The following is a 22,823-nucleotide window of genomic DNA, read 5'->3' on the forward strand; positions in this document are numbered from 1 at the left end:
GCGCTCCTAGCAGGCATGCGGAACCGGGAGAACTGCTCGCCCTGCCAGGGCAACGGAGAGCAGGCCAGCAGGGGCAAGAACCTGGGCTCCGTGTGGCCCGGCGAGGAGGAGCCCTGCGGCGAGGTGACTACCCCCTCTTACAAGAAGCCTCTGTATGGCATCTCGCACAAGATCATGGAGAAGAAGAACCCTCCCGCCGGGGACATGCTCAACACGTACGAGCTCTTCGAGAAGGCAAACTCCAGCAACAGCCCCTCGCCGCTGCGGCTCCTGAACGAGCCACAGAAGCGGGACTGTGGCAGCGCCGCAGCGGCCACCGACGGTGACCCCAACATCTACTTTCTGATCCAGAAGATGTTCTACATGCTCAACACGCTGTCCTCCAACATGTCCCAGCTGCACAGCAAGGTGGACCTGCTCTCCCTGGAGGTGAGCCGCATCAAGAAGCAGGTGAGCCCCACCGAGATGGTGGCCAAGTTCCAGCCGCCCCCGGAGTACCAGCTCACGGCGGCCGAGCTCAAGCAGATCGTGGACCAGAGCCTGTCGGGCGGTGACCTCGCCTGCCGCCTGCTGGTGCAGCTCTTCCCCGAGCTGTTCAGCGACGTGGACTTCTCCCGCGGCTGCAGTGCCTGCGGCTTCGCGGCCAAGCGGAAGCTGGAGTCGCTGCACCTGCAGCTCATCCGCAACTACGTGGAGGTCTACTACCCCTCGGTGAAGGACACGGCCGTGTGGCAGGCCGAGTGTCTGCCCCAGCTGAACGACTTCTTCAGCCGCTTCTGGGCGCAGCGGGAGATGGAGGACAGCCAGCCCGGCGGCCAGGTCCCCGGCTTCTTTGAGGCCGAGCAGGTGGATGCCGGCCACTTCCTGGACAACAAGGACCAGGAGGAGGCCCTGTCCCTGGACCGGAGCAGCACCATCGCCTCCGACCACGTGGTGGACACGCAGGACCTCACCGAGTTCCTGGACGAAGCATCGTCCCCCGGAGAGTTTGCCGTCTTCCTTCTCCACCGGCTCTTCCCCGAGCTCTTCGACCACCGGAAGCTGGGCGAGCAGTACAGCTGCTACGGGGACGGCGGCAAGCAGGAGCTGGACCCGCAGAGGCTGCAGATCATCCGCAACTACACGGAGATCTATTTCCCCGACATGCAGGAGGAGGAGGCCTGGCTGCAGCAGTGCGCCCAGCGCCTCAACGACGAGCTCGAGGGCCTGGCACTGGACGGGGGCAGCGAGGGCGAGCCCGCGCGGGACGACTGCTACGACTCCTCCAGCCTGCCGGACGACATCTCCGTGGTCAAGGTGGAAGACAGCTTCGAGGGCGAGCGGCCCGGCCGGCGCTCCAAGAAGATCTGGCTGGTGCCCATCGACTTCGACAAGCTGGAGATCCCGCAGCCCGACTTCGAGGTGCCGGGCGCCGACTGCCTGCTCAGCAAGGAGCAGCTGCGCAGCATCTACGAGAGCAGCCTGTCCATCGGCAACTTCGCCTCGCGCCTGCTGGTGCACCTCTTCCCCGAGCTCTTCACGCACGAGAACCTGCGCAAGCAGTACAACTGCAGCGGCTCGCTGGGCAAGAAGCAGCTGGACCCGTCGCGCATCAAGCTCATCCGCCACTACGTGCAGCTGCTCTACCCCCGCGCCAAGAACGACCGCGTGTGGACGCTGGAGTTCGTGGGCAAGCTGGACGAGCGCTGCCGGCGCCGGGACACGGAGCAGCGGCGCTCCTACCAGCAGCAGCGCAAGGTGCACGTGCCGGGCCCCGAGTGCAGGGACCTGGCGAGCTATGCAATCAACCCCGAGAGGTTCCGAGAGGAGTTTGAGGGTCCCCCGCTGCCGCCTGAGAGAAGCAGCAAGGACTTCTGCAAGATCCCCCTGGACGAGCTGGTGGTCCCCTCGCCCGACTTCCCGGTGCCTTCACCGTACCTGCTGTCGGACAAGGAGGTGCGTGAGATCGTGCAGCAGAGCCTCTCCGTGGGCAACTTCGCCGCCCGGCTCCTGGTCAGGCTCTTTCCGGAACTCTTCACCGCCGAGAACCTCCGGCTGCAGTACAACCACTCCGGCGCCTGCAACAAGAAGCAGCTGGATCCGACGCGGCTGCGGCTCATCCGGCATTACGTGGAGGCCGTCTACCCGGTGGAGAAGATGGAGGAGGTGTGGCACTACGAGTGTATCCCCAGCATCGACGAGCGGTGCCGCCGCCCCAACAGGAAAAAGTGCGACATCCTGAAGAAAGCCAAGAAAGTGGAGAAGTGACGGGCGCCCCGGGGACTGAGCGTTCTTTTGGAGCAGTGAATGGTATCCACAGACACGCACCTTATGTCAGTGGGGAGTGGCTTACTACATTTGCACACGTGAACACCACCCAACCACAGGAAAGAAGCCTTGCGTTCGGTCTCTCCTGCTCACGACTTTTGTCCTGTGCCCCAGTGGTGCCGCAGGAGTTGGGGAGAGCTGAGCCGTGAGAGTAGAGAGGCCTCAGGAGTGGTCCTCTCCTGGGCTGTGTCCCCCCACCCCCCTGCAATTTCAGATGCATATTGAGCAACTCTCTTGTTCCTCTGCCCACATTTTACATCTTCCATTTTTATCAAAAAAATTTTTTAATTAAAAAGAAACCCTTTTTAAAAAAAAAAATCATTGGGCTCTTTGGGGGCCATTTTACTTAGAAAAAATATCTTTTAAATATTTGAGATGAAGTACTGTAAGATGACTTCAGTTGCTGGGATTTTTTTTTTTTTAAGATGGTTTCAGATTTATGAAATTTTTATAAGTGCCATGTTCATGCATGATGGCCAATAATAGCTTCAGGTGGCACAGAGACCAATTTTCCTGACCTTGTCTTTTAAATCTGATTTTAGAAGGATCAAGATGCCCCCTGGATGGCAGTAGAAGGGATGGAATAGTGTGATGTCCTTTCCCACCATGGTCGCGTTCTCCCTTCCACTGTGGTGCTGAGGAAGGGGCCTCACACGGCCTGGCCTGTTTGTAGTTGCCATGTGGGTAGAATGTCGTGCTCACTCTCTGTAGACGAGAACACTGGATGATGATGATGATGATGATGATGATGATGATATGAATGTAGATAGACGTGGAAACACGTACACAATGTCATTTGAGCTGTGTCCTTCCACTGCCCCCTTCCCTCTCTACACAAGGATGCTGTTTGGAGGGGCAGACACATTTCCTTGGAAAACAGTCTGTGTGGGTGTTTAGCTTCTTGTTTGATTTAAGGATGGGCCCCTTTGGGCTCACCAAAGCTGTTTACTTTCCGTGTATGTATCTGTGTGACACCCAGGTTCTGGGAGCTGTCTGGTGGTCTCACCACACCTCAGTGTTAGCCCCTCCGGTCGGTAGCACATCCTTGTTCCTCAGGGCAAGCCCAGGCCTTGGGCCCTCTTGGGGATATTTGGCATTGGAAGGTCACAGGTCATTCAAATGGGGCTTCCCCTGTCCCTTGCCAGAGTCCACTCAGTTGTCCCCTCGGACCCCCTAGGAGCTCTGCCGCCCTACACCTGGCCAGTCACTTGGCCTCGGAGTACGACATCTCCTCTCCTCACTGGTTGGGAAGGCCAGACTGCTCCGGGCCAGTGGCATACTCTCCAGGACTACCAATCGGGAAATTCCCCAGCACGTAAAGTCCTGAAAAACAATACCTTTACCTACCTGACTTTGGGGTCCCAATCCCTACGAGGGAAAGGAGACAGTGTAACCCAAGCTGAATACATCCTACCAGAAACTCGGAAAATGAACTGAATCACACAGGGTAGTCCTAAAACCCTTGTGGGATGTTGCTGATTGAATAGCCTAGTGGCTTAATGTTTTGCTACCTTAAAATGCAGAAGTAATCGAAACAATCTGTGAATATTCTTTATACACCGATAAGGACTTCAGTTCCCCGGTGGCTATTTGACGTAATTTTGCCTACACCCAGAGGGCTTTTTTTTTTTTTTTTTTTTAATGACAAGATTTTGAGCAATGTAAAGTTGCTGATCTAACTTTAGTAAATTCTCTTTTAAATGTCACTTACAGATTATTTCTGTTGAAACTGCAGCCCTAAATTATTGCAATTTAGAAATGCACAGGGACTTAAGGACTCTCTCACCTACACCCACACCCACCCACACGTGCACATACATTTTCTTCCTACGAAACAACTTAAGTGGGATGAAGGGGGCCTGTAGGAATAACAAGCTCAGCCTCTTTGTGCCTGGAAAGAAGGGACTAGAGCATCCAGGAAACTCACTTTTTCCTCCTCACTTGGGCCTTTCTCTATGCCTTAGTCTCTCCAACACACACGTGCGCGTGTGCGCGTGCACGCGCCCTACCCAAAGATGGCGGTGGCGCTCTCGCCCGCCAGCCCTGTTGGTTGGAGAGTGCCATGGAATTTGTTCTGGTCTCTAGGATGTGTCCAAGAGGATTCCAAGCCATGCGAAAATTGCCCTGCTTTCTAGAGGGTGGACTCTGACCCTGCAACTTCAGAAGCACAATCATTTATTAATAACGCAAAGTCCTATCTACCCACGTTAGAGAAATCAACAGGTTCTAGGAATGAAATGTGTTTCTTCACAGCCTAGAGCATGTTCAGTTTTTGGAAGCTGTTATTTTGGTGGTTTCCTTAATACCTTTCCTGCGTAGGGCTTCTCCTCCCCACCCCACCCCACCCCACCCCACCCCCGCCCCAAATCTTAGAGTCCCTTTTAGAGAAGAGAGGTGGACGCACTCTGGGAAGTTGTTTCCTGTCCCTCTGGACTGTCTCACCAGGAAACACCTGCAGGTGTCTGTCTGTATGGTGTCCTCAGTTCTCCAGCCATACAGGTGGGCTCCAAGGCTCCAGGGCAGTTTTTTACACGAAGCAATAGAAGTAAAAAATACTTAACTTTTTTCAAAATTTAATGTTTTCCATAAAATGTGTTGGTAAATCCCGTCCCCCTCCCCATCTAAATTCATGGGTTTTTACTTGTTTGTTTTGGGGTTATTTTTTTCTTCGTATCTGGAGAACTAAAGAATTAGCACAGACACATTCTGATGGTAAGTAAAATAGCCAGTCACAGTAGGTGGTAGTGTCCCTCGTTTTCTCTGTTAGTAAGTTTTAAAAGAATGTATGAAGGTAGTCATGAATGTACTGTTCTAATCCTGCTTCAGTTCACTTTGGCTGTGTCTACATGACAACAAATGTTTGACAGGGAATAAAGTTGTCTAGTGTCATGGGCAAAAGTGTGCCCCTCCCCCTTCAGCGTTGGCCCCAAATCTTCCTTTCTCCTTAAGTTTGGGTGGAGGGGGTGCCGCATCAGCAGCAATCATCAACCAACCAATGGGATCTACTTAGTGGTGAAAGGATTAGCTGTTTCAATGGTAAGAGTCACTGGCCTGACCACACACCGCAGCATGGCCACTTGCGTTCCTACAGAGATGGCCTCAGTTTCCACCCCTTTCCTCCCCCCCCCCCCCCACAATGTTTGCTTCTTGTCTGATTGGGATGGGGTCCTGAGACCCCCGGTGAGAAGTCACTGCGACCTCTCACCCTGCCTGGCTGTGTGGGGAGCGGCGTGCGGTGGACGTGGGGGCCAAGGGGCTGTTCCTGCCGTTTGGAAATACTTGCCTCGTGTAGATCCAGCCTTAATGTTTTTCTGACATCCTAGTGATAGCAGACCCTGCACAAAGTGGATATCAGAGTTAATACTGTGAGGAGACAAAATAATGGGAATAGTTTTACCAAAGATAATGAAATACCACATAATGTCTGCATTTTACCATTGATTTGAGTGCATCCTTAGAAAACTGAATGTAACAAAAACCCAGGACATTTTTGGAAATTGTATGCTCTCTAGCAACTGTGTGTGAATTTTTATACAAGCACTGTTTTATGAGTTATATAAAATGTTATAAAACTAGAAAAAAATATGGTGTTTGCAACATCTTGTTTTCTTAGGGCACAGGTCTGCCAGAACCTGTGTCGGTCGGTTTGTTGGTTTGTCTTCCCCCCTCCCAGGGGAGGGCGTGACCGCTCAGGGGGGATCCCAGCCTCTGGGGCTGCCACCCTGCCTGTAGGGCTGCAGCCCACAGAGGATTGCAGTTGGCCACCGCTGAATGAGAGGTCGCCAAATAAGTCCTAGCCCTTTTCTACACAAACCACTTCCTGGCCACATAGTGGGAGGTACATTTGACCTTTTCATACCTTTCCTGGTCAGGTGCCAGACCAGCCCTGCTGCCAAGGTAGCAGAGCTTCACGGCACTTTTTTTTTTTTTTTTTGGATCAAATGGGATTTAGTTCCTCAAAACTAATATGATTACCTGATAACAAAAGGAAGGATGCGTGTTTCCTCTCACCTCTTCTGTTTGGCTAATGACAAATTACTAACTTTAATATTCGTAGTAAAAATAGTATCTCAAGCTGTCAGAGAAACGTTTTTGGCCCAGGGGTCACAAAGATACAAAGGAATTTGTGGCTTGTGATTGGAACACTTTTCCTACAGCCGCTGTGTGCTCAGTTGTGAATCCTGACGTGTGTGTGTGTGTGTGTGTGTGTGTGTGTGTGTGTGTAAGCCTCCTCAGCAGGCTAGGGTGGGTCAGGGGCTGGAGTAGCAAGTGTAAGCAAGACGTGAAGGAAGACTAAATTCTTTCATTCTGGCTGTAGGTATGTTCGTTTTCTACCAAAAAGAAAAAGTCACAGAATTTCAATATATGGGAGCTTACTTACCAAATCTAGTTCTCAGAGGTAAGAACTGCACACTAAATTATTACGATCACTGGAATGGTGAGGTGCAATCGACGCTCAGGGAGCTTCTAAGTGAGTTACCGCCCCCCACCCCCCTCCGGCCAGTGGTGGGAAAGGAATGAACATTCACTGCCTACTCGCTGTAATGGCACCTAACAGTTCACTGAGTATAAGCCACATGCCAGGCACACCAAGAACCGTACCTTATGATCCTCTCGAAAACCCTGTGAGGTAAGTCCCATAATTGTGCCTGCTAAGAAAGGTATGGCCCTGAATGGTGTACGTACTATCTCATTTGATTCTCACAAAAACTCAGTGTCTTGAGCACTGTTATTATCTGTTTTGTGCTAAGGAAGCAGAAAGATGTATGTTTCTTGCCCAAGTTCACACAGCTGACAGATGGCGGTGTCAGGGTTTAAACCCGTATGTCCATTCCTACGATACCACACCATCCTGGGTACTAAAGCATCCCTGGGTCACAACACGCAAAGATTCAGATCCAAAAACAAATGTAAGTCAGTGGTGTCCTTTATCTCCCACATCCTCTAAGCCCCAATTTGATCTTAGATATGGGTGTGCTGGTTTTAGAATTGCTGTGTGTGAAATCACTGGCGATTGTGGAGACCCCTGTTCTGGTAATAGGGAGCAAATTTGGGGAGAATTTGTGAAAGTAATTGCCGAGGGTCAGGTTCTCTAGGGGCGGAGCCTGAGGGCATCCCTGAGAGATTGGTTGTGGGTGTGCCCTCAGGAGAAGGGGTGGGGGGGGCAGGGAAGGCCAGGAGCAAGAGTGTAGTCTCCACTGCAGTCCAGTTTCATCCCCATACAGGGAAGACCTAGGATATGGGTTATTTGGCGTAATTAGACCCAGCTGAGGCAGAGGGGCTGGCTGGTTATTGTCAGGTGTTTCCCAGGGAAAAGGGTAGCTTGCCCAGTAGGATGGCCAAGGGCCCGCTCCAGAAGGGCTGCCGTGAGCGGTTAGCTGGCCCTCAGCGGCTAGGGGTTGGACGCACTGGTAAGGGATCTGGGTAATATTCTGTCAGCATCGGGTAGGGTCAGAACCAGCAGAGGGCATGTCAAACCAGATCAGTGGGCTCCATCCCCAGGGATTCTGCCGCAGCAGGTCTGGATGGCGCCCAAGCATTTGCATTTCTAATAAGTTCCCAGGTGATGCTGGTCCTGCTGGTCCACGGCACACCCAGAACTGCGCTAGTGACCTCACAAAACATGCTGTGAATATCAAGGAAGCCGAAGGCTTAGCACTTTCCTGATCATTAGAAATAGATCTGAGCTGAAATAAGTGGTTTCCTGTTGCAATAAAACTGCTTCTTAACTAGCGATAAACTAAACCTTAGCTTTTAGGTCAGTGGGAAGAAGCAGGTTCACGAATACATCAAGACTTAGGGGCAGTGGCCAAACGTGCTGGCTTTTGCCAGAGCACTTTTGCAGGAGGAAGCCTGTTCATTGATTTTAAGGAGTAAGAATTGATTTGTTCTAAATACAGTTTGTAGTCCTCATGGTGAACTGTATCCTTGACAGATGTTGAGACATTAATGCCACAGCCCGGTCCTTCCAGAAGCTCCTACAGTGTGATGACTGTGTAGTCAAAAGTGACAGTGGGCTTTTAAATTACACAGAGTTGATGTTTTTGTAAGAGCTCCCATTTTTCTGAGCCCTGTAATAGGTGAGGAACATGCTAGGGATTTGACATGTCATTCAGTCCTCACAGAAACCCTGTGGGGTAGATGTTTCCATACCCCATTTTACAGATGGGGATGCTTCCAGAGGTCAAGGTCATGAAGCTGGCAGAACTGGGGGGTGCCAGTGATGACCAGTCTGACTCCAGTATCTGACTCCAAAGTCTGTGTTCCTAATTTCTGCACTGCCGCTAGTGTGGCTGAGTGCAGTAAATTTCCCCATCTTTCTGCCTAGGGGTCTCCTACCATTGAATTCGGGGTTTTGCTGACTGTCCACAGTTTCTGGATCTGCCTGAGTGCGTGTTTGACTCAGGAAACCTGTCAATGCAGGAAACAGAACAAGGGATGCGGTAAGAACCATGTCTGCTTCTAAAGGAAGTTCATTCCTTCTGCAAAAATATTTGTAATGTCTGTTATCTCCTAGGCACTGTTCCATGACTCTGACAAGTCCCAAACTCACTAGTTGGTAGCTAAGAGGCCTTGGAGAGAGAAGGCTCTGATAGTAAACACAAAACCTAACATCTCTTGCCTGAAACGGACTTTCAAGATGCACGGTGGGTATAAGCAGACTGGGAAGCTTGGCTCCCTGGCTCGGTGTAGACAGCTGAGGCCAATGTAGATGGAACAAGGCTGGAGTCTGGCCCGAGGCACCTGCAGGCCCAGTTTCCTGACTCTCCTGCTTCTCACAGACTGAAACATTGCTAAGATGCTGTGAATGCTGGCTGCAGGACCGGACGGCCTTGGTCTTCCTGGTGTTCAGTCCCCGCTATTTTCTGACACAAGGTGTTCAACTGAAGTCTCCTCCTGGGTTTGGACAAGCAGAAGTCTCAGCACAGACACAGTTCAGGCATGATGGGGCATACACTTCGGTATATGTAAGACCCCTGGTGATGGGTGCCTTCTTTTCGGGTTCATACTGCTTGTGTTGCTTGAACGCAGAGCTGACTTCGTTTTAGCCTCACCTTTTGTGTATCTGTCTCAGAATCAAGGGTTAAGGGATCTCCCCTACAATCCTAAAGAAAATTCTACACATGGCATGGGGAAGGAAGTATCTGGTAGTAACCCCTCTGAGTGGGGCTCTGGAAGTGGGCGTTACCAGTCCAGGCCTCTCAACAGAAATTGCCCATTTTAGACACTTGCTGTTCTACCCTGACTGCAGTTCTTGGGGCTTCGCTTATCTGCCTTGGGGAAGGTCTCACCAGCTTTAAGAATAAAGTCCCAGGATAGAAAGCCCATTGGGAAGAATTGCCATCTCTACACATCAAGAATCAAGAAGTGCACCGTGAGTGATCCATGTCAAGACCATGCAAAAATCACACTTTGACCAGTCTGCTTTTGATATACCTGGTCTGTTAAATAACGAACTTAGGCAAACAAGCAGGTCTTTGGGAGGAACAGGAAAGCGGCAGTCTCAGAAAGCTGCATCCAATTTCAGAGCCCTCAGATGAGGCAGCAGCGGCTACCAAAGGCAGAAGCAGCAGGCTGGGGGGGGGGGGGGGCTTTCCTGTGCAGGAAAAGAGAACTTATGAGGAATGCGTGTTAAAAATAACTCTTTACTCCTACATTAGTCGGGCAAGTTAGAAAGCTGGATCATGCCGGGGCTGGATGAGGCTACGTCTGCAGGCACTTTCACGTGTTGCTGGTGGGAGGCAGCCTTGCTCAGCTGTTCTGGCGAGTAAGCAGCACTGTTATTTGCGGTGAGGGGAGCTGGGGAGAGTCTGGGAGAAGGGGCAGGCAAAATGTGGTGGATGCGCTTTGGTATCGCGAGGCAGTGAGAAGCCACAGATTGATGCGCCATGGATGGAGCTTCAAAACCACGGAGTAGAAAAAGTAAGATACAAAATGAAAAAAACAGCACATTTTACAAGAAAGCATGCAAACAAAATGATACACATTAAACACATCAGCTTGTTTGGCTAACGTATGAGAGGAGGACAGGGAAATAAACTAGAACGAGAGAGGAGCAAAAAGAAATGTGAAAGAATAGCTTGGGGGGTGGGTACCGGTGCCAGGGCATTTCCCAATGGAAAAACTTCCGGGCGTGTGCCCCCGCCCACCCCCTGAGGTGCTGGTAAATGTTTAACAAATGACTCTCCAAGGGAAACATCAATTCTGTTTCGGGGTGACTGCTGATCTCCAAGGTGAGTACACTGCCGTGGCTGCTTGCCGGCTTGCTGTGGGACCTGCCGAGGTTTTGGAGATGCATACTGCGCTCACTGCGTCTGCTCCGTGCAGTGTGCAATTTCCTTCACTACTCCCTTGAGAGTGTCAGTAAGCTGAGAACCCGACAGTAGCTTTTTGAAAGCCCAAATACATAGGAGCAAGATAAGGCAGAACTTCAGTAGAGTGTGAATCTACTTGCCTGTACCCTGCGTCCTTTAGATGGTTCACGGAACATCATCACCACCCAACTGACATCTGCTCCCTTTTGAGCTTCTTAGAAAATGCTAGTTATGTTCCCATCTCCTCAATTACCATTGACCAAATAAACTGTGACTTAAGGAAGGAGTATCTCCCAAATGTCTACTTTTCTCTCCAAAATGCTAAAAAGATAATGAAACGATTGCCTGGCCATCTATGTAATTTTCCGGGAAAGACCGTGAATGCTGCCTGGCAGAGAACTGCAATTAGCATCATATTTCCTAGAGGAGTGCCATTTCTTTGAAAGAATTAACCATCACCACTGGTATAAGCGCTAGATCAGCCTCCACCAAAATAGTCAGAACTTAAAAAAAAAAATTCTTCCTTGTCATCCCATGAGAGCAGGTGTCTTGAGCTCATCTCTCCCGACAGTTGGGGTCAGACAACTCTGTTGTGAGGGTGTCCTACACCGTGGGGGTTTAGAGGCATCACTGGTCTCTATCCACTCGATGCCCTTATCGCCCCCTCCCCAACATCTCTAGACAGTGCCAAATGTCCCCGGGTGGGGGGGGATACCCTGGTCGAGAACCATTGCAGTGGAAACATATACATCTTTAATCCTTTCATCATAGTCTTTTCAAATTTTCTTTAATTTTCACTGAGGAGGCCTCACCAGGGTAGCACTATAAAGCAACCGTCATTTGGGGTCAAGTATGGAGTGAACTTGCAAGAGTTCTACAAATCTTTACGAACTGCTTTTGTTTCTGCGATTTCATAGATATGTTTGAAGTCCCTTGTACTGCAGACAGCGGTGAGAGATCAGTTTTTGCCACGTGTTGTCACCAAACCAACATTCTCCCATCAGGGTTTTTTTTTTTTTTCTTTTCTTAGTTTGATTTTTTAAAACAGAGACCGTCTGGAGTGAACCAAACACTGCAAGCAGCTGGGTGAGATGGTAATTACCCACAGGGCTTCTAGAAGCCTCACTAGTGAGTGGCTCCTCCCACTGTGTAGCTTGCAGCAACTCCTCTTACCTCATACAACGCATCTTGACTTTCTCCCTCATTCGAACACAGGACAAGGTAAGGCAGTTAGTATCCTGATCCTTATTTGACCAATGAGGAAGCTGAAGCTCTGAGGACTAAGGTCAACCTATGACCAAGGTAACCCAACTTGCTGATGATAAGGCTGAGCCTAAAAACCAGGACCCTGACACATCACAAGATCATGCCGCCTTGCACCATACTAATTAGGCTTTCTATATCTAGAACTTTCCCAAGTCTGGAGAAGAGAGGGAGAGGGAGACAGGGACAGAGAGAGGTAAAGGAAATGGGAAAAACTATGGACATTTATCTCTTAAATTACAATTCATAACTAACTCATGTTGAAATCGAACATGTTTTTACTAGTAAGTCAGCAAAGTCCAGTTAACAAGTGGTAAGATAGAAAAATTCCTTATTACACTGGGCAGTATGTAATATTTCTTCCTGAGAGCTTACTTGAGCTTTCAAATAAAAATCGATTTTCCTGAGTCTTCAGAAATCCAAGGTGGTAAAGACTTCCAGACTCATGGGCCCAAACATCCCACTGTTTTGGGACACAGAGGTTTCTCTTCACTGTCAGTTAACCTGAATTCCTAAGAATTCCTGGAGGGCAAATAAAAAGACCCAGACACAGCCAGTCTCTTTTACATGACACAGTCTAATAAAGTCTCTAAGTGAGCTGACCTTCTGGTGCCAGGAAACTGTTCCTGGAAGAATACAAACTAGTATTTCTGCAGATGCCCTTTTCTTAGATCATGTGTATTACGTATGTGTCCCTTGTAGTTTTTAAACATTTTAAAAATGTTTATTTTAGAGAGGGGGGCAGAGGGAGAGAATCTTAAGCAGGCTCCACTCATGACCCTGGGATCACGACCTGAGCTGAAATCAAGAGTCGGACACTCAACCAACTGAGCCACCAAGGTGCCCCTGTGTCCCTTCTAATACTGTTATTTTTTTTTTAAGGCTTGGCCCCTTTTATGACACCTTCTTGAGAACTAGATTCTCTGATTCTTTGTTCTCTTCATTGGTAAAATCTGTTTCAGCTGAAACCTACTACTAAAAACAACTTTCATCTGAAAATCAAACCCTCAGCTTACTGGGGCAGGGGGGAAGGGTCATCACATATTCTTCTGTCAAAGGTCAGATAGTAAATACTTTAAGTTTCGTGGGCTACATAAGGTCTCTGTGATATATTCCTTCCTTCTTTTCTTTTAACAGTGCTTTAAAAATGTAAAAACCATTCCTGAGTGCCATAAAAAGGCCTCTGGCTGCCCCTGACCTAAACAATTAATTTTAGATGGGCCCTAACTAGCCCTTTAGAATGAGTTAGAACAACTTATCCATACTTCTGAAGGCAAACCTCTGAAGGGAATTAAAGCTCACACGTTGGTAATTCAGAAGGGCTGGTGGTGAAAGGGGGTCCCCCAGTGTTCTCCCTCGAGGATAGGAAGGGTGACCTTGACATTACTTGATTTTGCATTAAGAAGCCTGCACCCAGGGAAGCTGGCCAAAAGGGATAAAATGGAAATGAAAGCACAAACAACAAGGCCCGTTTATTTTACATGGACTCCCGACGTATTTAATGTGGGAACAGCAGGCTAGTCATTAAAACCCTCTCTGGGCTTAATTCATTCAGCACACATCTCATTCATGCTCATGAGGCTAAAACGAGGTCAAAATGAGCACAAATCAAGCCCTGGAGAGGAATCCAGGCCATGGGAAGTGTCTCCAAGCTATGGATCCCAATTTCCACAAAACAGCCACTAAGGGCAAGAGAACTTTAATAAAAATGCCCTCTTTTTAAGCTGGCCCTTTCCCCCATCACTCGAAAGCAGCTTTATTGATAGAAAGCAATTCATTTATTTAGACATACTCTTTTTAGGCAACTTTAACTTTTTCCACCGGCGTAACACCACTCTGTACTTCTCGCTTTCAGTTTTCTCTCCCAACACTTTTTTCAGGAGAACCCTCATCACTGTCTCTGTTTCTGCTTCTTTATCCTCTCCAATTAGAAGATCCAATGTATCTCCCACTTTCACCTGAAAATTAAAAGAAAACTCAGCCTTTACTGCATTTTGGGAAACACAGGCCAATGCAAATGTCCTTTTATTTTTTATTTTTTTAGTAGTCTCTACACCCAATGTGTGGCTTGAACTCATGACCCTGGGATCAAGAGTCGGAAGCTCCCCCAACCAGGCACCCCACAAACATGCTTGGTTTGAGTTTCACCAGGTGACCACTCCCTAGAGGGGCAGGTGAGGAAAGGCAGTTATTCCTCTGAGGCTTTCCCTCATCCCTAGTGCCTCCGGGTGAAAGGGCCTCACTCACAGGATGCCCCAGACACACGTGCCCGATCCTGTCCACGTCCTTCCTTCAGACTTGGATGGCTTCCTGTGGGCAGCCCGGGTGGTGTGGCTCAAATACCTCTACTAGACGACTGAAGGAAACACATGGAGGCATTTGTTTTGGTAACAATGACAAGAAACAAAGAGAGTGGGGCACAATCTTAGAGAATATGTGCATAGTAATTACTACCAGCACTGAGACAACCATTTCCAGTGTAACTTTTCACTGATTTCAACCCAGATGAGCTACGTAATTGGGGACGGGGCAGTTTGTTGAAAATTAGTCACTGTGGAACAGTCAGCGTATCCCTTAGAGAAATGGTAGAGAAAAGGCCTAACACTGATTAGCCCTAGTGATGCCACATCATCAAGAAGATAGGACTCAATTCACCAAGACAGAATGCCACAGAAAAGAGGGTAGGGTTGGATGCAGGCTCAGTAGGTTAAAAAGGCTGAGGTCAAACCCATTCTTGCCCAGATGGGAGCCTTGGGTTGAGTACTTCAGGGCCACGTCCTAGGGCAGTCCTATCAGTGTTGCCGGGGACAGCCTACGGTGGATACCTGGTCCTGGCAGCCCAGGATTCCAGGGGATCTGCCCAGTGACTCAGAAGGAGCTAAAGTGACCCAGGTGCCAGATGCTGCTTCTACTGTAACATAAGCCAGGGATGACTGGGGCCATCTCCGACCTCTCACCACTGCTTCCAAGGAGGCAGGAAGCAACCCCATGTGTGGGCCATGGACTCTAAGTGGGTACGCACGGCCATTTATTTATTTAGAGCCAGGTGAGCTGGAGAACACATGGCTGTTTAAAAGCTGACTGGAGGTTTTCTATTTAAGAAGTATGGTGCCACTTTTACTTTATTCTCAGTTAATGCTCTCTGAGGCAGCAGTCATAACATCAGGCTGTCAAACATGTGTACCTCACCAGGGCAAGCTCATGTTTGTTCTCCCACCCATTCAAGGGCCCAATATTCAGTCCAAAACATGGGACCACACACCTGTTAGCCACAATGCCATACTGGTCAACCCAGACAGCTTAGAGCAGCTAGATGGGAACTCACACAGGAACTGATGATAAACCTTAACATTCTCCTCTCTGGGCTGGGAAGCAGAAGGGCTCACACCACAAGTAGGCATGAAGACTGCTTCTCCTCTGGGCTTGAAGGTTGGGCTGACACAGGCATCATCTAGGGGATCTGTCCTCCTGTAGTTCTTATGCGTTTAATTGAAAATAAATGACCACTGGGGCGCCTGGGTGGCTCAGTCGGTTAAGCATCAGATTCTTGATCTCTGCTCAGGTCATGATCTCACAGTTTGTGGGTTTGAGCCCTGCATTGGACTCTGTGCTGACGGCATGGAGCCTGCTTGGGATTCTGTCTTTCTCTGTGCCTCTTATCTGCTTGTGCTCTATCTCAAAATAAGTCTAAAAAACTTAAAAATAAATAAATAACCACTGGGGCGCTTGGGTGGCTCAGTCGGTTGGGCGTCCGACTCTTGATTTCCACTCAGGTCAGGATCTTGCAGTTTGTGGGATCAAACCCCACGTCGGGCTCTGTGCTGGCAGTGTGGAGCCTGCTCTGGATTCTGTCTCTCCCTCTCTCTGCCCCTCCCCTGCTCGCATGTGCTCTCAAAATAAAAAAAAAAAATTAAAAAATTAAAAAAAAAAAAAAAAAAGACCATTTGGCCCAACTGTATGGACATTTAAAATCAACGTCCAGAAATACAAGGCTTGAGAACTCTGCTTTACATTTTTCAGCATAACTTTATTTCATTAAAATTCACTTTTTAGTAACATATGCACGTGACACAAAATATACAAAGTATAAAAGGATACACAGAGAAAAAGACAACCCTTATTGTGTACCCCTTCACAGATATACTGTGCGTAATGTCTGTCCCTTAAAAGAGCAGGCTCGTGTGTGGCTGAGCAGCAGATCCCTTTGGTAGCTTACTTCTAAGGCAGAGAAAAGGGAAGGAATATTTCTCAGGGAGAGAATGAGTTTAGGAAGGCTTTAATCACCATAGTCCGGCTCTAAACACCCTTTGTTTAAGTCAACAGGGACCCAGCAGCACCTCCAGTACTCTGGGCCCCACCTGGTTTGCAGCTAACAGAAAAGGTTTGCTCAGCTACAGGCAGCCAGCTTTATAGATGCAGCATCAGAAAACTGCCTGACCCTTCAAGGCCAGCAGCCAGGCACAGCCCCATGCAGCAGGTCATGGTAAGGGAGGTGTCCTTTATTCTCTGCAACAGCCAGTCCTTTCTAATGTGGGAAACAGCACAGCAGACATAAAGCAAAAGCGGATGGGATTACGGGCTGTTCCAAATATCTACATTTCAAATCTCCCCTTAGCTGCAGTTGCTATGGCTACAGGCCTCCTAGTAACAAGGCAGCCCGGGTGCTAACACTGGCCCCTTCCCTCTGCTGACCCTCAGGAGAAATCTGGAAGGCAGCCGAGCAAACAGAACACCCAAGGCAGAATGAAGAAGCAGCAATTAGACTGTAGTTAATACTATCTCAAAGCAGGGGGAGAAAAATAGACTTGGGGCATTTGTAAATGAGGCCCTGGTACAGAGGCGCGGTGCACCAAGAACAGGTCTTAGGAACGCTGTGGCTGAGGGGAGGGGGCAGGGCTACAACCAGGAAAAAGCAATTATGGGACAAGAGCGTAATCTCCAGATGCATGTCTGGAGTGCCTGATTTCCTGAAGCTCACAGAGCAATGACTGACACGCCGAACCTGCCGGGTCAGGTGCCATCAGAGATCTCGGACCTTGTGACCTGGCAGCTGAGACAGGCACTGTCCATTCAGCCGTAAGAACCTGTATGATCCCAGAGAACAAAGTCTCTGAAGAAAGCCTTGGTGCTCACCCAGGTCCATGGCCAACAGCTCACACCCTCCCTTGTCGCAGGGCAAAAGGATGTAGCTCAGGTCCCCCAGCCCCAGGGGGTTCTGAAACATGAAACAAGCCTAATAGTAATCTACAAAAGTGTGTGTACCTTCCCTGGAACATTAGTTCCCTAGATACTAAGAGTTAGATTATGTCTGCCAATGCCTCATATGTCGGTGTCTTCCAAACTTTTTAAGGGTCTCTGTCATACACTTTTTGATTGTGTTTTGTTGACTTTAACTATCGTATTATTTTCCCAATTAGGAAAGTGATATATACTTGTAAAAAATTCAGAAAATAAAAAGAATGAAGAAAATATAACCCATAATGCCCCAGAGATAAATACTAGTAATATTGATATTTTAATTCCAGATATATGTAAAATGTAACTTTTTACAAAAATATGTAACTTTCACAGTATATTGTAACAACACTGGATACTGGAAATACATTTTCTTGTAACTGACTTCTTTCACGTAACAATAGTATTGAAGTTCCATAGTATAATGGTTAGCACTCTAGACTCTGAACAATAGTATTGATGTGGGGCTGTCAGAAAACTGGGAGTCTCGGTTTTGACAGCTGCTGTGCACACAGAGCAGGGCACCCAGCAAGTGCTGGCGGGTAACTGCCAAAATGAACAAAATTCCACATCTGCAGAAGTCCCGTAGTCCAGAGTTACCTCTACATGGACCAACTGTTCTTTTTAGCCTATAACGATTTTATGGGACTAATGACTTGGAAGTTTAACTAATGGATTCTTGCCAATTCTGATAGTGGTGTGTCTTAAAATTTTAAAGACGAAGGGAAAGATTCATCTTGAAGTCACTTAGGCTGCAAAAGAACAGGTAGTTTGTGTGAAGTTGGCTGGTGAGTCTCACTAGCCATGCCCACAGGGAATCGCAGAGAGGGTAACACAGATACACACAGCAGAGGCTGAAACCCCAAGTAAGGAGCCTGAGGGGAAACTAGGGAGGCACTGAGTACTGGCAGAGCAACAGACAAAAATATCTGGCTGTCATAACATCTCACCGTTCTGCTTTTCTTCCATAATTTTTCCCCATTCAGCCTGAGTTCGCCTTTGTAGAACGCATCTTCCACTTTGCTTTAAAAAAAACACACACACAAAAACAACAAAAAAAACCAAATGCTTTGAAATAGAAATATATTCAAAACAATTATAGAGGTCTGAGAAAAACATCTGCCATTAATGTTTTATTCTGATAGTCACCAGCCTCTTCACAAAAGTCTCCGTTCTGGGTGCTGGGAAAATGAAAGTCAACTGCTCCCGTATGTACACACGACAGCGAGATCAAGGGGTTCTCCTGAATAGACGCCCACGTATGCTCGCACATCAGCACAGATATGCTCGCATCATCGGCAGGTAATCAGAACTCTGACCGGGCTCTGCGAGGGCCGGGCACTACCTCACCAGACTTCTGCAAAGCAGGAACACCTGTGATTCACGACCACCAAAGGGCTCTGCGAGACAAACCAGGCACGACACGAATGTTGGGGCTATTAAAAAATCCTCTGCTAGTCCGCGCTGAGGTTGGGGAAATTCCAATCCAGCAGCTGCGGTCTGTCTTAATCACCAGGGCAACCGGACCAGGAGCCGGTGCCGACAAAAATCAGTGCCATTTTCTCTTGCTGCTCTGACTCCAGGGGAGTTATATCTGGGTGGGTTTCTGCTTCATGATAACAGCACCAGCTACTACTCTGGGGAAGAGAGAGAGGATCCCTTACAAGTTTGCCAGATTTTAGAGAATATTCAGTAAATCTCGACAAGGGTCCCTATGGGATCGGTCACCCTTGTAAGTCCTTAAACTTCATGGATTAAAAAATTAAACCATGCCATTAAATTAGGTCATACAGGTATAAATTACACATGGAGACCTTTCTGAATATATTATCCATACCGTGATTCTTACCTTGTATGCAGTATGCACACAATGAGTGCTAAAGGAATGAATGAACAATGAGGGTCACTATTCTTATAGAATTAGTCTAGCAGAGAGAACAAGAATACTAGAGAAATCGTGAAAGTTACACTTAATATCTCTGGGCACTATATTCTTCATAATAGCTAACATATATTGAGTCCCTACCATGTGTTAGGCACTGTTAAAATGCTTTAGATGGAGGAGAGAGATACTCATTTAATCCTAGCAACCAACTTCTAAGGTGTTATTTTACATTATACAGATGAGAAAACTGACACTTAGAGAACTTAAGTAACTTGCCCAAGGTCACACAGCAAACCAGGATTGAAACCCCAGTAGTCTAGCTGCGGAGCCTGCATTCTTAACCACCACATTCTCCTGCTTCTGTTGCTTCTAAAAGGGACCTTCTCACACTGTGGCATTTGTGAAACCCATGTATGGCTTCTTCTTACTATACACACCTAACATGGTCATTACTTCCCTCCTTAAGAAATAATCAGTGGTTCACCTTAGAGTCAACTGTGTCTTAGTTCAGGGAGAGGTGGCACCTGGGATGTGCAGGCAGTCACTTGACTCCTGGAAATCAGTTTTCTCACCTGTAGAATGAAGTAACCGAACAGGTTCCTGGAAGGTCCTTTCCTAACTGTGGTTCCTCCTCACCATGATAAGGGCTGAGTGGCTGGAAACGGTGCATTAACATAACAAAAAGACAAAGGATTTTGTAATAAAACGTGAGTCGTACTTACTTTCTTCCAACATCTAGGCCTGTCTTTAGGATAACATCGTACCGAAAAGACTGCACTACTTTCTCCAGGTCTTTATAGTCTCTGACCACACTAGGGTCGTCCTCCAGCTCCTCCTCCCGCTCACTCATCTCACCGTGGCTCTCCTCATCAGAGTCCTCTTCAGCTGCGGCTTTCTGCAGAGTCTTTTCAGTGGATTTTTTAGAGCCGATATTACTTTTGAGTCTTATGGAAAATGGGAAAATATATTCTGGGGATATGAAAAGCCTGGGGAGTCTCCGTGAGAAAACATTATGGAAAAATGTTTTACAATTTGATGTGTTTAACTTGGTACTAGAAAAATATAAGTATCGATTCCAGGAAGCACAGAGTTTGTACGAAGGTGTCCCTTGTAGTGCTCCCCAGAGTCCAATCCAGGCATCTGGCTTTCTCAAAACGCTGGCAGGCAATCTGACACTAGTCATAGCCATGGCGCATAGAACCTGAAACAGACGATAATTCAGTTTTATTTCACGAGTGCAGCGTCCTGGCATTCTTACAACACAAACCATACATACCATGAACACTTAATACCCAGCACTATACTTAGGCTCCCCTACAAAAGACCATATTGGTCTGCACGTACTGAGGGCCACGCACTGCACCGTGGTGAGTCTTCTAGCTGTGCTTACCTCACAGGGTGCTCGTGAGGGTGAAACTAGATACTGTGTGTGAAAATACTGCTTCTCTTCTACATCCCCCAAATTAACTTGGATACTTACTGCTACTGAAAAATATTAACAATAGTTCTTAATGATATTAAAAAAAGAAAAGATCTCATGGTGCTTGGGTGGCTCAGTCAGTTAAGCTTCCGACTTTGGCTCAGGAAGTTCATGAGCTCGAGTCCCACATCAGGCTCTGAGCTGACAGCACAGAGCCTGGAGCCTATTTCGAGTTCTGTGTCTCCCTCTCTCTCTGTCCCTCCCCTGCTCACACTCTGTCTCTCTCTCTAAAATAAAAATAAAACATTAAAAAACTTGTATCCACCAAGTTAATATTAACAAAAAGAAAAGGTCTCACGGAGAGAAAAAGTATTTATTGGCATACGTTACATCTCTACAATAATGACTTTGCTAAGGAAAGACACCAGGTCATGACTTCACAAAACCCAGAGTGAATCTCAGCTTTGTTTCAACCTCCAACCCTACCAAATCAGAGGTAGGAATGAGCAAATTGGACAGGTCTGCATTTTACCTCCTTTTACATCTTCCTCCTACCGTTTAACGGAGGCATTAGCTAGCAGAGAAGGAAGGGGCCTAGAGACCCACAAAGTAGGTAATTGTTTCCTGAGGCACCGAGGTGCTGACATGCCAGAGAGTAGTCAATTCCTGTATTACCCCAAAGACAGCAGAAACCATCTCATTATGATGGTAACAAACCTTCCCAAGTATATCAAGATGGTTTTAGAGACCATGACTTAGTAATTTGAGAAGGGTTGCCATATGGTCAATATTCCCATACCTTAAGTCTGAGAATCACTTTCCATGGTGCCAACGCTATACTTTCAGACAGATTTCTTTGATGATGGTTTGAAGGATTTTTCCTTCCTACTTTCCATTCATCACAAAACTGACAACAGCAATTACCTGTAAACCCACTCAAAACCACATAGCTAGCTACTTCCAAGTTGTATTTGTTAACATTTTGGGCCTTATTTTTGTTGGCATGAATGAGGCAGACAACACAAGCTCAAGTCTGTATCTCACTGTTCTTGGGACCCCAATCTGAGTCTTAACTGAGAAGTAAAGCAGGCATAAATTAAGGGTTGTTTTTCAACACAACTAGAATTTGAAATAATTTTTTTTAAGCTTTTTTTTTTTTTTAAGAGAGCACATCTGCACATGTAAAGGGGAGGGGCAGAGAGAGAGAGAGAGAGAGAGAGAGAGAGAGAGAGAATCCCAACCAGCCTCAGCATTATCAACTCAGAGCCCGATGCAGGGCTCGAACTCAAGAACCGTGAGATCATGACCTGACCAGAAATCAAGAGTCAGAAACTTAGCTGACCGAGCCACCCCCAGGTGCCCCTGAAATAATTTTTAAATGCTATAAAAATCCAGAGTACTCTAAAATACTGACTGGAAACTATTTGAAGCACCTTAAAGAGAAACATTGAGAAAAATCATTTTTATACACATTTTATCTAATTTAGTAGAGAATCAATAATAACGATGCATAGAAAAAGCCTTAAGTTTTCTAGAAGCAGGGATAAAGAAAGAAAATAGTATATTTCAGTAGTTCCTAAACTTTGTATTTCATGGATTGCTACAATAAAAAATTAAGGGGTGCCTGGCTAGCTCAGTCAGTGGAGCATTTGACTCTTGATCTCCAGTTGCGTGTTTGAGCCCCACGTTGGGTACAGAGATTATTTAAAAATAAAATCTTTAAAAAAAAAATTTTTTTTTTAGTGTTTATTTATTTTTGAGACAGAGAGAGACAGAGCATGAACAGGGGAGGGTCAGAGAGAGAGGGAGACACAGAATCTGAAGCAGGCTCCAGGCTCTGAGCTGTCAGCACAGAGCCCGACGTGGGGCTCGAACTCACGGACCATGAGATCATGACCTGAGCCGAAGTCGGACGCTTAACCGACTGAGCCACCCAGGCGCCCCTAAAAATAAAATCTTAAAAAAATTTTAAGTTACCTAATGGTGGACTTTTTATTTTTCCAAGTAAAGATATTTTTTAAGGTAGTAATTGCTACTCTTATACCATAATTTAAGAGAAAGATTTCAAAAATTATATATGAAACATATTTTCATGGCAGAAAATTTGAAAAAAATATAAAGAAAATTCAAACCACCCGAATCTACTCTATGACAATCACTGTTAACATTTTAACGTATATTCCTTACAGTGTAAAATGTTAAGAAAAGTAATTCTCTCATACGCAGAGCCTTTCATACCTTCCCACCCACCAAAAACACACAGGAAGGTTAACCTTAAGTAGCCAGAGCTCTCTATCAGCCTCAGAAATTCTATGTTGGGCCTAAGTGGTAGACTTGTTAGAATTTATTCAGGTGATGTCCAAGTTATGGGCCAAACAGCCCTGGCTGAAATCACCAG

At 47.2% G+C, this 22,823-nt stretch overlaps 2 protein-coding genes across 9 annotated transcripts in view; one reads left to right on the top strand and one right to left on the bottom strand.

Moving 5' to 3' along the window:
* The window catches only part of BEND3 (BEN domain containing 3), a 34,275-nt gene extending 29,612 nt beyond the window's left edge, over positions 1-4,663 (top strand). The window contains exon 4 of the mRNA XM_027057160.2: positions 1-4,663. Within this exon, the coding sequence (XP_026912961.2) occupies positions 1-2,247 (2,247 nt within the window). The 3' untranslated portion in view covers positions 2,248-4,663.
* The window catches only part of MTRES1 (mitochondrial transcription rescue factor 1), a 27,326-nt gene continuing 6,645 nt past the window's right edge, over positions 2,143-22,823 (bottom strand). For 2 of the 8 annotated variants that reach the window (XM_027057164.2, XM_027057162.2), the window contains exons 2-5: positions 19,728-20,206; positions 18,071-18,143; positions 13,678-13,843; positions 4,749-5,642 (exon numbers count right to left, since the gene is read on the bottom strand). In XM_027057164.2, the coding sequence (XP_026912965.1) occupies positions 5,608-5,642; positions 13,678-13,843; positions 18,071-18,143; positions 19,728-20,194 (741 nt within the window). In that variant the 5' untranslated portion in view covers positions 20,195-20,206 and the 3' untranslated portion in view covers positions 4,749-5,607. The other 6 variants (XM_053222415.1, XM_015076634.3, XM_053222414.1 and 3 more) reach the window with 5 other exon arrangements.

The sequence above is a fragment of the Acinonyx jubatus genome, chromosome B2 (genome assembly GCF_027475565.1).
Source record: "Acinonyx jubatus isolate Ajub_Pintada_27869175 chromosome B2, VMU_Ajub_asm_v1.0, whole genome shotgun sequence".
NCBI classification, from domain to species: domain Eukaryota; kingdom Metazoa; phylum Chordata; class Mammalia; order Carnivora; family Felidae; genus Acinonyx; species Acinonyx jubatus.